Below are 16,646 nucleotides of genomic sequence, written 5' to 3' on the forward strand. Positions count from 1 at the left end.
GTTGCTCTCCTAGCTGAACGTCGCTCTGATATGCAGATCAAGCTCGGTGATCTTGCCAATCGCTCCTCAGTGGCAGCTCTTACCATCAACGTCAACAAGACCAAATCGTTGGATGTGAACACGGTCAACCCTTCCAGCTATACGGCAGCTGGGCAATCAGTGGAGAATGTTGAAAGCTTCCAATATCTTGGTAGATAAATGGCGGCCGATGGCGGCACCAAGATCGACATGCACGGATCAAGAAGGCACCAAATCCGAATTTTCAACTTGAATGTGAAATCTGTGCTGCTATACGCCAGTGAAACCTGGTGGGTATGAGTGGAGAACACTCAACGGCTGCAGGTCTTCATCAATAGATGCCTGCGGTATATAATTCGTGCATGGTGGCCTCACAATTGGATCTCCAATGTGTAGCTCCATCGTCGATGTCATCAAAAGCCGATAGCGACAGCAATTCGAGAGGGAAAGTGGAGGTGGGTCGGCCACACTCTACGCAGGGGCAGAAACGAAATCTGCAAGCAAGCGTTAGATTGAAACCCAGCAGGACATTGCAGCAGAGGCAGATCAGATCCAGAGGCTCATGGCGGCGCAGCCTCAACAACGAAATCAAGCAAGTCGACAGAAATTTGACCTGGCCACAGGTCAAGACGATGGTTGGCAATCGCCCAGGATGGAAATCTTTCCATTCGGCCCTCTGCACCACCGTGGACGTCCAGGACTGAAAGTAAGTCAGTAACAGCCGTTCAGTACGCTTTTGGTGTACAGAATAGGCATAAAGAATTTCATATCTACTTGGTACTGCTTAATCAATTTTAAATAGCTGGTGGATCGGAAATCGGATACAACTATTTCAACACTGTTTTTTTTTACAAAAAATTGTAAACAATTTATTTCATTTTCTGCTTATGATGACATTAAACCAAACATAAAATTACTGTCTTACAATTAAAATTGATTTAGCATGAAACCTCACTTCAAATTTACATATGTAGCATCGGTGGTAAGGCCACAGTTATTATCTTTCATTGCCATCAAGGCGTACCCATCGTTACCCCAATAATTGGACCAGGAGTTCTTGATCAGCCAGTAATCCTCTCCTTTCAGTTTTCCATATCCCACTGCTAGCACAGCGTGATCTAATCCATCCAAGTTGTTCCTGCATTCCGGTTCGTAGTACACTCCATTTGCGTAGTAGCTGAAGGTCTTGTGGCCGGCATCGATGGCAATCGACAACGGTCCATGTTTGAACAGTGCCACCTTCATGGCTTCAGCATCTCCGGAAGTTACGTTGACCCACCCATCGATGGCTGCGTACAGCGTTTTGTTCTCCAGCCTGCAGTAACCATCCTGTCCCAAGTAGCCACCATATTCTTCTTCCGAAGGAATGCCACCGACTTCCATCATCCATTGGTAAGCACGGAAGTCCTCGCCACCATCGCAGCCGTTATTGCCATATCCCCAGGAGCAATCGATCAAGGCTTGTTGCGAAAAACGCATCAATTTGTTGTACTTCAGGAAGTAGGCGGATTCGATATGTCCAGCTGTTCCGAAGGACCAGCACGATCCACATACCGATTGATCCTTGACCGGTGTTACGGCACCAGCGATGCGCCAATCCAAACTCTCCGGCAGTTCATCCTTGAAGTCTTCCGGGTTGTATGGGAATGGCTGACCTCCGTTGTAGACGTTGGACGACTTGAATCCGCGAAGGGCCTTCAGTTCTTCATCGGTACGATCAGCCAGATGGTTTACGGCAACAGTAAAACTTTTTCCAGCACGGTTGTGCGAGTGGATGAATCGCAGATTTTGACGGAAGATATCGCGGCGAATATCATGCTCCTTATCGTTGTGATAGCTCTTGCCGTGCTTGTACTTGAACCGTGTGAATTCATTATCCAAATGTTCTTCGGAACGCGGATGGATGAATTCTTGCATTGGGTTGAATGTGGCGTAGTGTCCACTGCCGGGACCCGGGAAACCGATGCAGGGATCAGCTGCGATAAGATTTAAGTTGATGTTATGAACAACTAAACGAAGCCTTAAACTTAATATGAAACTTACTGGTTTTGACTTGGAACACATCGGCGGGAATATCCTGATGTTCGTAGGATTCGTAATCCAAATAATAATGATCGTAATGTGAGCCGAGCAACGTATTGTAACCCTTCATTTCGTAGCGAACCGGGATGGGCATACGGGAAGCCGGATACTTGGGAGACTTGACATACCGCACCCAGAGACTGTAGTAGTTGCGTTTCTGACCCACATCATCAACCAGCACAAATTTGTCGCAGTTGAAACCGTTTCGTTGTTCAGTACCTTCAGAAAGAAAAGAAAACTTATCAAAAATGCTCCTTACTCACAGAAACCTTCAAAACCTTCTCACCCGCCAATTTGAAGTTCTTCGTATCGGGCAGAATACCCTGCACTGAGATAGGGTTATCACTGCTGCCGTTGACCTGCAGACATGTTTGCTTGTTCATCGTTTCGCGGTTGGTGACCGGTGCAACCTTCAGACTCGTTCCGTAATCGCCTTCCTTTGTTAGCTGGTACGTTTGCACCATGTCGCCGTAGTAATCGATACGGGAGCGACCGTTGGCTTCATCGTACCACGCGTAGAACGGTTCCGTGATTTCGGCGTACGGGATGTTCAGGACACCACTTACTGAGTAGGTTTTGGGCCATTTCGGTGGATTGGTGGCAAGAGCTGGAGAATGGATAAATAATTACATTGGTAAGTTGATAACAAAACAAAGTACCGTCATTTTATTCATTTTTTTTATGCGGAGAATTATGCTTTCAGGAACTTTTGAAGAAATTATCCAAGAAATTAAAAGAAGGCCTAAAACATACATATTTCACAGTTTTCAAGGCATTGAACCACATTTTTTAGGATTACGTTTGTGCCAGACTTTCTTCAAAGAATTTATATTAAAATAGAACACAACATCTACTTAACCCGATGAAAATTAAAAACTCAAAAAGTCGCCAACAGGCGATTTTTAAACCGAATTTTATAATATTTCGAGCCCCTACTCGCATATCTCCTAGTTTTGAAAATATATGGGATCAAAATTTTCTTGAACTTCTGGGCGTAGTAAGGCCGGTGGGTCCCTGGGACAGGTCGGGCAAACAATTTTCAAGTATGATCTCTTATAAACTAAGTATTTCAATGGCAGTTTCCAAGATGCTTTCTTTGAGTTCTTGAAATATTTATCACTTCTGAACTATCGAAGTCTACGATAACGTGTGTTATTTTCAAATTATTTGAAACACGAGATAGAGTTCGCTTCGCTTATTGACCTCAGACGTCATTACACCCATCCTCAGAACACCTATCGCCATTTAACCAGTCTTCATAATTCTTGGATATCGCGATAGATTGTCCTTACAGAACATGGGTGATCGGAATAATCATCACAGACTATTTTCTATTGTATTGCATTGCTCTTTCTGGCACCAATACTTAAAAAAGGGTATAGTAAAAATAATCAACGAGTATAGCAAAAATATTGACGCCCTGATTGAAGTCAGGCTTCTTCTTCTTCTTCTTCTTGGCGTAACGTCTTCACTGGGACAAAGCCTGCTTCTCAGCTTATTGTTATTAACTGAGAGCTTCCTCTGCCAATGACCATTTTTGCATGTGTATATCGTGTGGCAGGCACGAAGATACTCTATGCCCAAGGAAGTCAAGGAAATTTCCTTTACGAAAAGATCCTGGACCGACCGGGAATCGAACCCGTCACCCTCAGCATGGTCATGCTGAATACCCGTGCGTTTACCGCCTTGAGGCCTTGAGTTCAATAAACTGAAGACGAATGTTTGCTTAAGTGGGACTTCTACAAGCTACATACAATCATACTGACCTATTCAATGAGAAAGTCTGTTGTAACAAAAATATCGTCATCCAGGAGAATATTTGGTGACCTAACTAAAGTCATGCCTTGACTTCAGAGAACTGTAGGTAGTCAAAAAAGCAGTGTAATTTGCGCTTGAAAACCCTCTGTTAACTACAGAAATTAATGTTACATCGGTGAGGATGAAGTAAGTTTCTCGACAATATTCCAGAGTATCTAAGACACATGTGAGCTAGGAACAGCTCTTATCGTGATGGGCTACATGCAGAAACACGATTGGTGGCCGATCGACGAACGAATGTGCAGGTTGAGGATCAAGGACCGATTCTTCAGCTTCAGTATGTTATATAGTTAGGGTTCATTATATACGGTACCACCCACTTTACCCCCACCGCAATTTCTCTGTTGCCTTTCAACCAATTCAGTACATTTTTGGAAGGTAATTAGCTTAAACGATATACCGCAACTACACACAAAAAATGCGCTCAATCGGATGTAAGGCAGCCGAAAAATTGCGATGGGCGTAAAGTACCACCCACCGTGCATAACGAATCCTGGCTGTAATCCTGGAAGCACTGATAATGACAAAGACGCATTTTGTGCGCAGCTTGAACGCGAGTACTACACTCAGAATAAATAACACATAGGTTCCCAAACTTTCAGGTGCGCGATCCCCTTTGGCCAGCAGACGTACTTATCGCGACCCCCCCTAGAAATTCTTTCATTTGATGTGTGTTGCAGAATAATATTCAACTGTCCACCGCGACCCCCTGAGCGATGGCCGCTGACCCCCCTGGGGGGTCGCGACCCACAATTTGGGAAACCATGAAATAACATCTTCTTCTTCTTCTTGGCGTAACGTCCTCACTGGGACAAAGCCTGCTTCTCAGCTTAGTGTTCTATGAGCACTTCCACAGTTATTAACTGAGAGCTTCCTCTGCCAATGACCATTTTCCATGTGTATATCGTGTGGCAGGCACGAAGATACTCCATGCCCAAGGAAGTCAAGGGAATTTCCTTTACGAAAAGATCCTGGACCGACCGGGAATCGAACCCGTCACCCTCAGCATGGTCATGCTGAATACCCGTGCGTTTACCGCCTCGGCTATATGGCCCCCCATGAAATAACATATTAAATTTAAAAGTTTTGCACTTAGATTGTGACCAGTTGCTTTTGCACTTAGAAATGTGCAGCGCTATCGAATCTTTGACGATTCAATCATGATAGAATTTATGTGCGTCGCTACTGGTTTTCAATCGTTCAGTGCACAGTTTTCATTGAGATGAATAATAACATGATTTACACGTGGGATTAGCTTAAAATGTAAATAAATCAAAATTTCGCATAGTGTATGACCGAGCTGATTTTATTAAATACCACCAGGAAAAACATCTGACTTAACATTAGGTACTTTAGCCCCAATTTGCATCTGCATCCGGCAGCTCCCGAATCGTTTACGAGTCCGTGCTTCCTGACCTGGCATTGTTGACGATGGAGAAGCAGTCGCCAATGGAGTACATTTCTATAGAAAAAAACAAAAGAAATGTAAGTAGTTTGAAAAAGTTTGTGAAGCAGATAGTTAACTTCTTACCTTCAAAACCAGCAAGTGACTCGATCCACGGAACACAACGAATGAAAAAGAAATCCTCCGAACGCGCCATGTTCGTTTCATGTTTGATATGCTTGCGTTTGGAATTTATGTTGGTAGGGTTGCTTTTTATGTTGCCACACTCGAAATTAATTATGGGAGGAATGAAATATTGTATTGTAACTTTTAATTTTCATTAGTTGCACATAGAATGATTTTTTTCTTTCTCGTTTGTAGACTATGTGTTTCTGCACTTAGATTATATCAGTAAATTAATTTGAGTGTACCGCTGCCCAAGCCACGACGTCAAGATCATCATAGGAGACTTAAATTGAGTTGTCAAAAAAAGTCTCTCGAAACTTACTTCAAGCCTATCCATATACGAGAGTACATAAGATGTTTACAAAATTCTTACAAATTGTTTACACGGGGAATTTGAACACAAACCACTACCATGCATTTGGATTGGTCAATGATCAGGTAGGCTAAGAAGAGGAACTCAGACAGATGATTGGAAAGGTCAGCATGCACCAGCTGACAAACGAAAACGGCCTATACGACTCATTTAGGCACGGTAAAGGCTGGGTATGCTGCGCAATACAGATCCCATTGTGATGCACTAGCCTCTGCCCAGCAACTCCTCGTGGTACCGGCCGGAAACTATGAGCAACCTTAGGGAAGGTCGGGTAACCAACCCCGGTGGGAGCTTTGGTCGTAGGCTGACAGGGAAGGAGGTCTGAGCGTCTGTTCTCCAGGAGGAGCAGCTCACAACAGCGTTCGATCCCCATGTTAGGGGCGGCTGATCAACGTCCGAGTGCCAGGGAAGGCCTCTAAGCTCAACTGTGCACTATGCGAACAAGAAGAACTTGCGATTGGAAACTCGGTACGTGGAACTGCCGATCTCACAATTTCATTGGGAGCACCCGCATACTCGCCGCATAGTAGCCGATCTACTAAAGGACCGCGGGCATCGTAGCGCTGCAGGAAGTGTGTTGGACAGGACCCATGGTGCGAACGTTCAGAGGTAATCATATCATCTACCAGAGCTGCGGCAAAACACGCGAACTGGGAACAGCTTTCATCGTGAAGGGTGATATGCAAAGGGGCGTGATCGGTTGGTGGCCAATCGATGAAAGAATGTGTAGGTTGAGGATCAAGGGCCGATTCATCAACTTCAGCATGTGGGCTTCGTGGCCGTGCGGTTAGCGGCGGCAGTCGTCTAGACGAATCGTGAGCCTCGGAGTGTGGATTCGATTCCCGCTCTAGTAGGTGGGAACTTGTCGTCAAAGGAAAAATTCATCACTGGGCCACTGGGTGTTCTGTGTTGTCCGTTGTCTAGTATATGTAATGTGTTCAGTCTATGCAGTCTCTGGCTGAAGACGGTGTGAATTGTCTTTTAATAATAAACGTGCGCAGCCTACACTCCGGAAGCACTGATGATGACAAGCACTCATTTTACGCGCAGCTCGAACGAGAGTACAACCGCTGCCCAAGCCACGACGTCAAGATCATCATAGGAGATTTAAACGCTCAGGTAGGCCACGAGGAGGGATTCAGACCGACGATTCGAAAGTTCAGCGCCTACCAGCAGACGAACGAAAACGGCCTACGACTCATTGATTTCGCCGCCTTCAAAAACATGGCCATACGAAGCACCCTTTTTCAACACAGCCTCCCTTATCGTATCGATCGCCACAGCAGACGGAATCTCAAATCGACCACGTTCTGATTGACGGACGGCACTTCTCCGACATTATCGACGTCAGGACCTGTCGTGGCGCCAACATCGACTCCGACCACTATCTGGTGATGGTCAAACTGCGCCCAAAAGTTTCCGTCATCAACAATGTACGGTACCGGCGACCGCCACGGTACAACCTAGAGCGATTAAAACAACCGGATGTCGCCTCAGCATACGTGCAGAATCTCGAGGCCGCGTTTCCAGATGAGGGCGAGCTCGATGAGGCCCCTCTAGAGGACTTCTGGACTACAGTGGAAGCAGCAATCAACGACGCAGCGGAGAGCACCATCGGGTGCGAACGGAATCGACGGAACGGTTTTGGAGGAGAAGAACGCAGCGAGGGACTCGACAGAACGTGGAACGTTACAAACAGAAGCGGAAACAGCAGACCGCCTGGATGCAGCGGAGTGCGAAGAAATGGACCTGCTGTGCCGTTCCCAAGAAACACGGAAGTTCTTTCAGAAGCTCAACGCATCCCGCAACGGCTCGGTGCCGCGAGCCGAAATATGCAGGGATAAAGACGGAGGCCTCTTGACGGACGGACGTTAGGTGATCGAAAGATGGCCCAAGCAACACACATGTTATATATTAGTTACAGCAGCGCAGGTTTATGTTGTATAGAAGTTTATCTAACGTTATTCCAACACAATGTTAGAATTACGTAAAATTAACTTCTATACAACCAAAACTTGCGCTGTCATAACTCTTATATAACATGTGTGTTGCTTGGGGGAAGCAGCACTTCGATCAGCACCTGAACGGCGTGGAGAACGTAGGCACGGGAGCCCACGGGAACGGAGGAAACGACGACGCCAGTGCAGCGGAGGACGGAAATGAACCAACTCTCACGCTGAAGGAAGTTAAGGCTCAAGCATCCGTCATCATTTTTCGGAAATAGAAAAGCAGTTTTTTCGCAGTAAATCAAAACAATGACCACGAAAATGTATTCACTGTGTTCTATTCTTCATATGGAATACAGTGAATCCATTTTCGTTGCAAAAAATGATTGATATGAACGAAAAAACTGCTTTCAAATGTTTGATGATGACGATGATTTCAATGACGAATGGTTCAACGTTAAGGATGCCATTCACAAGTTAAAAACCAACAAGGCAGCTGGTAAGGATGGTATCACAGCTGATCTCTTCAAGATGGGCCCAGAAAAGTTGGCCACCTGTCTGCATCGGCTGATAGTCAGGATCTGAGAAACCGAACCTACCACTACAGGTGGAGTGGAAGGAAGGGGTAATTTGTCCCATTCACAAGAAAGGCGACCATTTGGAATATGACAACTTCAGGGCTTTCACTATTTTGAATGCTGCCTACATCGTGCTATCCCAGATCATCTTCCGTCGTCTGTCACCTAAAACGAATGAGTTCATGGGAAGTTATCAAGCCGGCTTCATCGACGGCCGATCGACAACGGACCAGATCTTTACCGTACGGCAAATCCTCCAGAAATGCCGTGAATACCAGGTCCCAACGCATCACCTGTTCATCGATTTCAAAGCGGCATACGACAGTATCGACCGCACAGAGCTATGGAAAATTATGGACGAGAACAGCTTTTTCCGGGAAGCTGACTAGACTGATAAGAGTAACGATGGACGGTGTGCAGAACAGCGTAAGGATTTCGGGTGAACTATCCAGTTCATTCGAATCTCGACAGGGACTACGTCAAGGTGATGGACTTTCTTGCCTACTATTCAACATCGCCCTGGACGGTGTTATGCGACGAGCCGGGCTCAACAGCCGGGGTACGATCTTCACGAAATCCAGGCAATTTGTCCGTTTTGCGGATGACATGGATATTATTGCTAGAACATTTGGAACGGTGGCAGAACTGTACACCCGCCTGAAATGTGAAGCGGCAAAGGTCGGACTGGTGGTGAATGCGGCTAAGACAAAGTACATGCTGGTAGGTGGGACTGAGCGAGACAGGACAAGCCTTGGCAGCAATGTTACGATAGACGGGCATACTTTAGAGGTGGTAGAAGAATTCGTCTACCTTGGTTCCTTGCTAACGGCTGACAAGAACGTGAGCCGTGAAATACGAAGGCGCATCATCAGTGGAAGTCGTGCCTACTATGGGCTCCAGAAGAAACTGCGGTCAAAAAAGATTCACCCCCGCACCAAATGTACCATGTACAAGACGTTATTAAGACCGGTGGTTCTCTACGGACACGAGACATGGACGATGCTCGAGGAGGACCTGCTAGCACTCGGAGTTTTCGAGCGACGGGTGCTAAGGACGATCTTCGGCGGCGTGCAGGAGAACGGTGTGTGGCGGAGAAGGATGAACCACGATCTCGCTGCACCTTACGGCGACCCCAGCTTCCAGTAGGTGGCCAAAGCCCTAGAGAGGATACCTTGGGTAGGGCATGTTGCAAGAATGCCGGACAACAACCCTGCAAAGTTGGTGCATGCGACTGATCCGGTTGGTACGAGAAGACGTGAAGCGCAGAGAGCAAGATGGACGGATCAGGCTGAGCGTGTCTTGGCGAGCATTGTGCCGAGGATGGAGAGCGGCAGTCACGAACCGTGTATTATGGAGAAATATCGTTGATTCATACTAAATTACATGAATCATCAACTAGTTGTCTCAATTTAGGAAAGATCAGGCTATTCTTCATGAAGTTAGAAAGATTCTATCTAGAAAAAGGCATTATTTTCCGATAGTCAACTTTGAACTGCTGAATCTCCGGATTTGATAAACCGAATGCAATAAAATTTTGAGCGTTTATAGCTAATATAATAAGCTTTGCAAACTTTTGACCTTACTTAAAATTGTTAACATGAAAAGAAAATGGTAGCGATTATATTATTTTTCTAATATAACATCAAATAAGGCAAAACTTTAAAATTCAAAATGGTAATAATAGTTCACTTAAGTTCTTACTAATTTACTCGAATACATATATGTTTTGGAAGGAAACAAATAATCATCAATAAATTGAATAAGGTATGGGAGGCATGTGAAATAATCCAACTGACTAAAAAATCATTGAATAAATTAAATCGTTATAACTTTTTTTTGTTATAATCAATGTAGAGTTAAGCAAAGCGTTTTTCATAGCTAATTATAAAAGTTATGATTTTTTCAGGGTGGCCACTCAGCTTGCTTAAATAAATTCCCGGTTCTTCAACAACGGTTTCCTTTTTTTTAAAACTGATGTATATGGTAAAATTGAAACACTGCCAGTAATATTTTTAATTTTCTTAATTTTCTGAAAAAGTGGATAACTAAAACTGAGGAAGACTAGAAGTGGTAGTCGAAAAACGCATATGGCAAAGGATGACCATTTGAGGACCAAATTAATCCTAATAGGATGTTGAAGTCAATAAGACCCAGACAGGCACGCTGAACGTGCGCTACGCCATCGTGGTGCAAAAAAAACTTAACATCTCCGGACGGTTTAAAGAGGGTATTCTGCTCAAAGGATACAAATACCAAAATAAAAAGTTATTGCGGGAATTGCAGGTATAACTTTGAGTCCCTGAATAAAAAAATCCTACTGGTAGCCACAGCCACTGGTAGATTATAACACAGTTTTCGTTGGAAGAATGCTCTGACAGAAATGTTGTTAGATTCTTTGTATAATATCCTATTAAAATTATGGTAGAGATTTCTTACGGAAATGCCAAATGAATTTGTGGGATAAAACTGTGTAGGTATCTATATTGAATAAACTTCTGGAGCAATCCCTGAGATCTCTGGGGGATTTTGGAAAAATCTTTTGAAGAAATGTGTGAAGGTAATCAGAGATTTAACAGTTGTTTTTGGAATCTCTGGAAAAAATTGGAGGTATACTCGCTACTGTTCACTGTTTCGATGACAGAATACTAATTAAATACCTATAGAAAGAAAACCATTCTTAGAAGAGTGAACATATTGTTAGTATTCCCATTTTTTTTCCAGAAATCCTTGAAAAATGTCATAAAAAACTTTGAAGAATATTTGTCATGGGTAAGGTAGAACAAAACATTTACTATCCTGCTCAAGAAATGTTGTGCGTGGTACATGTAGGGTTTTTTTATCCCATTCCCGGCACAACATGTAAGCAAAATTGTTCAATACCTAAATTCATAACGAAACGACTGTTTTCGTCCACTTCTTCCATTCGAATCAGATACCTTATTGCGTACAAGTTCACGCAACAGTGACTGTTGTGAAGATTTACTGCCGGAAAGTTGATTTTGAACGAGTTTACTGCACCTAGTCCAGCACCAATTCTTGGCACCAGTGCCGAACTTCCAGCAAAATCAAATGCGAAATCACTTCGGCACCCATCTTTGTGCTGACGAAGTGCACCCATCTGCGTGTAAAAATTGTTTTGAGCATTTGTGTGGCTTCAGAGGGAACATGAAGCTTATTGACGGTGGATCTCGCTGCGGAAATGTTGTGGGAGACGATTACCTACGAAAGTGCGTTTGAAAAATATGCGGCAAGTGATATTTTGATTTGTTTTGCTGTGAGGTGCCGGGAATTGACGCGGGTGCCCGGGTGGTTCAAAACCCTACTACCTGTCCTTACTACCTAATCCTAGCACAACTGGATTAATTATCAGACTGAAAATTTTTATCATTTTTCAGTGTGAAAACATCAATCTGTCTAAAAAAATTGTCAGTGTGTAACACAAAAGATTACAGGACGCATTTTCATTATCTTAAGCTTCCCATTTATTCCTTATGTTATTTCAAAAAGAAGTTCAACTTTCTTACAGTTACAGCTAGAAAAAAAAGTCAAATGTTTCAAAACAATTTTCAGGAATGTAGGATTGACATTCCCAAGCAACACACATGGTTACAAAACAGCAGCGTATAAGGGTTGCACAGAAGTCACAGGTATTATCGGCCGGATTATTCTCTTCGTCATGGGAGGTTTTGTTAGCCAAATTGCCTGAAACTTGGCCAAATAGGGTATGAGTGCCATCAGTAATCTCACACTCCCATATTCATCCTATTCGAAAACAAGCGAATACGGCACCGATTGATTCCGTTCTTTTTGTTTTTATGCATGCTCACTTCTAACAAAAAATATAAAAATAAGAAGCGCTTTAATCCTTTGTTTTTCGTAGGATGAAAATGGGAGCCACATGCTGAATAAGGGAATCAATACCCCAATTCACAATGGTTGGGGAGGATTTGAAGCCAACTCTGAGTTCAATAGGTTTCTTTCCTAAATTTGGACTATTATAGAACCAAGCATGGGAAAACTCATTCGCTCACCCGAATTCCGGCGATGCAAAATAGCAAAAGGAACGCCAACAACCCAATGCTGAGTGAGAGCACGGCGCCTTAGGAACGAACGCAACACGAACGGCTCGCCACCGACACAACCGAAGCGAATCAGGAGAAAAACAAATAGAGTGCGAAATAAATCAGCTTGTATCCTTGTATACGACAAGAACGTTCGCTCTCTCAACTACCGAGTGGCATTCAGCTGATTGAATCAAAACGCACTCACTGATTCAATTCCCAGTACTGAATGCTTCCACTGAACGCCAAATGAACGTTCCAAAATGAATGCTCTCGCACCCGACTCAGAACGCAAACATTCGTTCTATCTTGGTTCGTTCGCCTTCGGCACTCAGATTCGGTAGCGATTCATTCGGCCGTCGTTGCTTGCGTCGCTCGGTGCTCGGCGATTGGAAAGAATAGCCAATGAAAGTGAAAAGATTTTGCTTGGCTGGGGGAGAAGCACACTCGCATCAGATTGTGCGTGGATGTGAGTGAGGGATACGCAATAAATTAATGATTTTTTCCCATCCTTGTATAGAACGGATGAACTTACAGTGGAAATTTGAGAATATTTGAGGTACTTTTCGAAAAGTTACAGTTAGAAGACCATTTTTCAGGGTGGCTACTCAGAACGGCAAATAAACTTCCCGGGTATTCCCCGATTGCTTTTCGAAATTTTCCCGATTCTAAAATACTCATGGTTTACATTGTAAAGTAAATTTAGCCTTCTCAGGAAAATTTAGGAGAATTAACATTTTCAAAGCCTTACACCAAACTATCTAAATAAGTGTAGAACTGATTTACTACTTTTTTTAGGGATCATGTACGAATTTCGTCACGCTTTTAGGGGAAAGGGGGGTTTTGAATAACGTGACAGCTCATACTAAAAAATAGAGAGATACCATACAAACATAGGTAAAGGGGGGTGGGGGTTTGAAAAATGTCAATTTTAGCGTGACATAATTTGTGTATCACCCCTTAAGATCATGAGCTGTTTGATCTATTTGTCGCGTATACTATGATAAAAAATCGATGACGACATCTTTAGAAAAGATTCGTGAAATTCATAGATCAATTCTACTATTATGCAGCTATTTGTGGAAAGAAAAATAAAGAGAAGTCTTAGAGAAAAGACTATGATTATAGCACTATAGGATTTATTATAAGAATCTATGGAATATTGATAAAAAAAAGTTGAAGGAGGTTTTTCCAGGTACAATTCCAGCAGTCTCTTCCATAAGATTCTTGGCAAATTCATTTGCGAAACTAATAGTCAATAACAAAATGCCAAGAAACATAAACATTCTGGATGACCTTCTGGCGGAACATCTGGAAAGTTAACTCGTAAAAGAATTCTGGAAACACTTTCTAGGAAAATTACTGCCAACTTCTGGCGAAATACGAGTGAAATTTTTTATAGTCGTTCTTAAGCCATCCCATGGAATTTTTTGACGAATCAATGGCGGATTTTATGATAAAGTAAATGGTTACTGCAGGCCGGTTTCTAGGTTTCTAGGATAAATTTATGGGATCAAATAAATAATAGATTCTGTCTGGTGTTCGTCTAGCATTCGGTTATTTAATCAGTGATTGAAATATAAAATTATCAGAGATTTCGCTTCATGTGACATTTTCAAAAAAAAAAAAAAAAGAATACTTCAAAGATTGGTTTTTCTATTTCAGTAGAGACAGATCAATTATTTGAAAATTACACAGCGCAACATTTTTTTGTCTCAAGAGCAAACTTATGTGTCTCCGAAGGACTTTGGGCTGCTGAATCCGAATCCGGGCTCAGATTTGCTCCAACACGTCACAATTTTAAGCTATACCTCAATTTATAGGGCAAAATATGCGATTTTGGGCTTTTTTGACTGCAAGCCATTAAGCATGGAAATATTTTTTTTAATCAATCAAAAGGTTAATTGGTCAATTAACATCTAAATTTACGACTCATGCAAAATATTTCGTTTTACCTACCGCAAGCCATTAATTGCAGTCAAAAAAGCCCAAAATCGCATATTTTGTCCTATAAATTGAGGCATAGCTCGAAATTGTGACGTGTTGGAGCAAATCTGAGCCCGGATTTGGATTCAGCGGCCCAAAATCTGTCAGAGACACATAAGTTTGCTCTTGAGACAGACCAAAAGTTAATTTTTGTTACGCGGTGTTATTTAAAAAAAATGGGCCAAAATTTTAATTGGAAGTTCAGCTAGAAGCATATTCTCTAAATTCCCTAGAATTTCTTTATGAGTTAAGGGAATTTCACCAGAAATTAATGCAAAAGCTACACCAAAAGGGATTTTCGCAGCAATTCCTTCCGGTTTTCTTCAAAGATTTTTTTTTCACTAGTTCAACAAAAGTTTCACTACAACATAACTGAAAAAAAGCAGAAATTTATTTAAAAAAATATTAGAAACTGTTTCATGAAATCCACTGAGCGTGCTTTGAAAAATTCCACCAAGAAGTTCCTGCAGCTACTACTCAAAAATTCCTTTATATATACTTCCAAATGTTTATGACTTATTTTCAAATTGTGAGAATATTTTAGGCATTTCTTCATAACTACTCATCCAGTGAGCGTAATCAGTTTCGTACCTTTTAATTCCGCCCTATTTTGCTTATCCTTTGACTGATACGCGTATTTCGACTACCACTTGTCATCTAGCTCAGGGCGGAATTAAAAGGTACGACACTGATTACACTCATTCGAAGAGGGTAGAGGGTTCGAAAAGTCGGTACAAAAATACTCAACCAGGTTTTTATAGTTTTCATTATGAATTCCATCCTTACATATGCTCTTAATTAGAAATTCCCGGTGATTATTCAGAATTCCCGAGGTTTTTCCGAGTTTTTCCCTGTGGTTTCAAATTCCAGAGCTTTTCCCGGTTTTCTCGAAATTCCCAACTAGGTGGCCACCCTGATTTTTTCAAAAGTTAAAATTTTGCCTGTCCACGTCCAGATTATTTTGTGTATCCCCTGTAAATCCATCTGAGAACTGTGACAAAGTGAAAGCGTATACTTTGTATAGGAATTCAATATTCTGGAGTCACATGAGTTTATGAACTTTCATTGCGCACATAAATATTCCATTGACCATTAGAATATAATTTTTCATACAAGATAAGATACATTTTGGACACTTCTGTTCTTTCACGCTTCTGTAACTCAGTGAATTTTCTACCAATTGGCTTGATTTTTGGTATACGGTAAGATACACACATTATCTAGTCATGCACAAAACTGCATATCAATTGCTTTGAAACTGACTGAGTTATAGTAGCAAGTGCCCAAAATAGGTTCTCCTGCCCAAATGGTCCCAGACTCTATATACGATTCGAACACTGTAATTCTAAAATTAATAAATACGAATCAGCATTCTACAGACATTACAAAGGTTCAAAAAAACATGCGTAATACCGATCAATCACTATGGGAACCGTCGATCCTGTTGATAACAATAAACTTCATCGCCATATTCTTTTCATTGAACACAACTGGGCGTCTTTTGACCCTTTGTATTGTACTTTACAGCCATACTGTATAAAAAAACTGTTTCTCTCGCACTGTGCCATCGTACCACATTTTACGTTATATGGCTATATAGAACGCGGTCAGTGAGGTCGCGCACTAAGTAGATTACGAAAAACGCAACAACAAGCTGGAAGAACGATGCAAACTTCGGGGAAATTTCGCATTGGTACTACCTATGTAATGTAGGTATTGATGATCACTGCTATTTTTGACTAATTGATAATTACAAACGTTTCTAGTTGTTCAAACTCACCTGCCACAAAAATGCAGCTCCACAAAATAATTAATTGGCGCATACTGGCTTATATGCTAGGAAACACCACTAAGTAACTAATTTAAAACATCCAAACGATCTAAACGGTTTCAATCACTTGACGGAGGGTAGATGCTTCCTGACGCTAGTAAGGTTCAAACTAAAGTAAGCTCGTCCGTTTCGCAGGATTATATGTGGGCACAACGGCCCGTTGACCAGAGTGTGCGAGGCAAAAGGAACCGACAATAATGGCTCTATGTGTGCACATGTAAAATGTGGAATTGAGTGCCAAGTGAGAAAGTGAACGTGAGCACACAATTGTGGGAAGATTTACCTATATGATTCGTTTTGAACAGGATACGGGATGAAAAGAGCAGTCATTGTTCAAAGTGTGCGATCAGAATTGATTACGCCATATATTTTTGAAAAACTTC

General features: G+C 42.3%; 1 protein-coding gene across 1 annotated transcript; it reads right to left on the bottom strand.

Annotated features, from left to right (window-relative positions):
• Nucleotides 1-859: 859 nt before the first annotated feature.
• LOC109411829 (digestive cysteine proteinase 1) lies at nt 860-16,380 on the bottom strand. The gene is made up of 4 exons (XM_019685443.3): nt 16,213-16,380; nt 2,387-2,707; nt 2,062-2,319; nt 860-1,994 (listed from the first exon to the last, which is right to left on the bottom strand). Exons 1-4 carry the CDS (start codon nt 16,253-16,255, stop codon nt 970-972), a joined length of 1,647 nt encoding a protein of 548 aa, XP_019540988.3. The 5' UTR covers nt 16,256-16,380; the 3' UTR covers nt 860-969.
• Nucleotides 16,381-16,646: the final 266 nt, after the last annotated feature.

The sequence above is a fragment of the Aedes albopictus genome, chromosome 3, assembly GCF_035046485.1.
Source record: "Aedes albopictus strain Foshan chromosome 3, AalbF5, whole genome shotgun sequence".
NCBI lineage: Eukaryota > Metazoa > Arthropoda > Insecta > Diptera > Culicidae > Aedes > Aedes albopictus.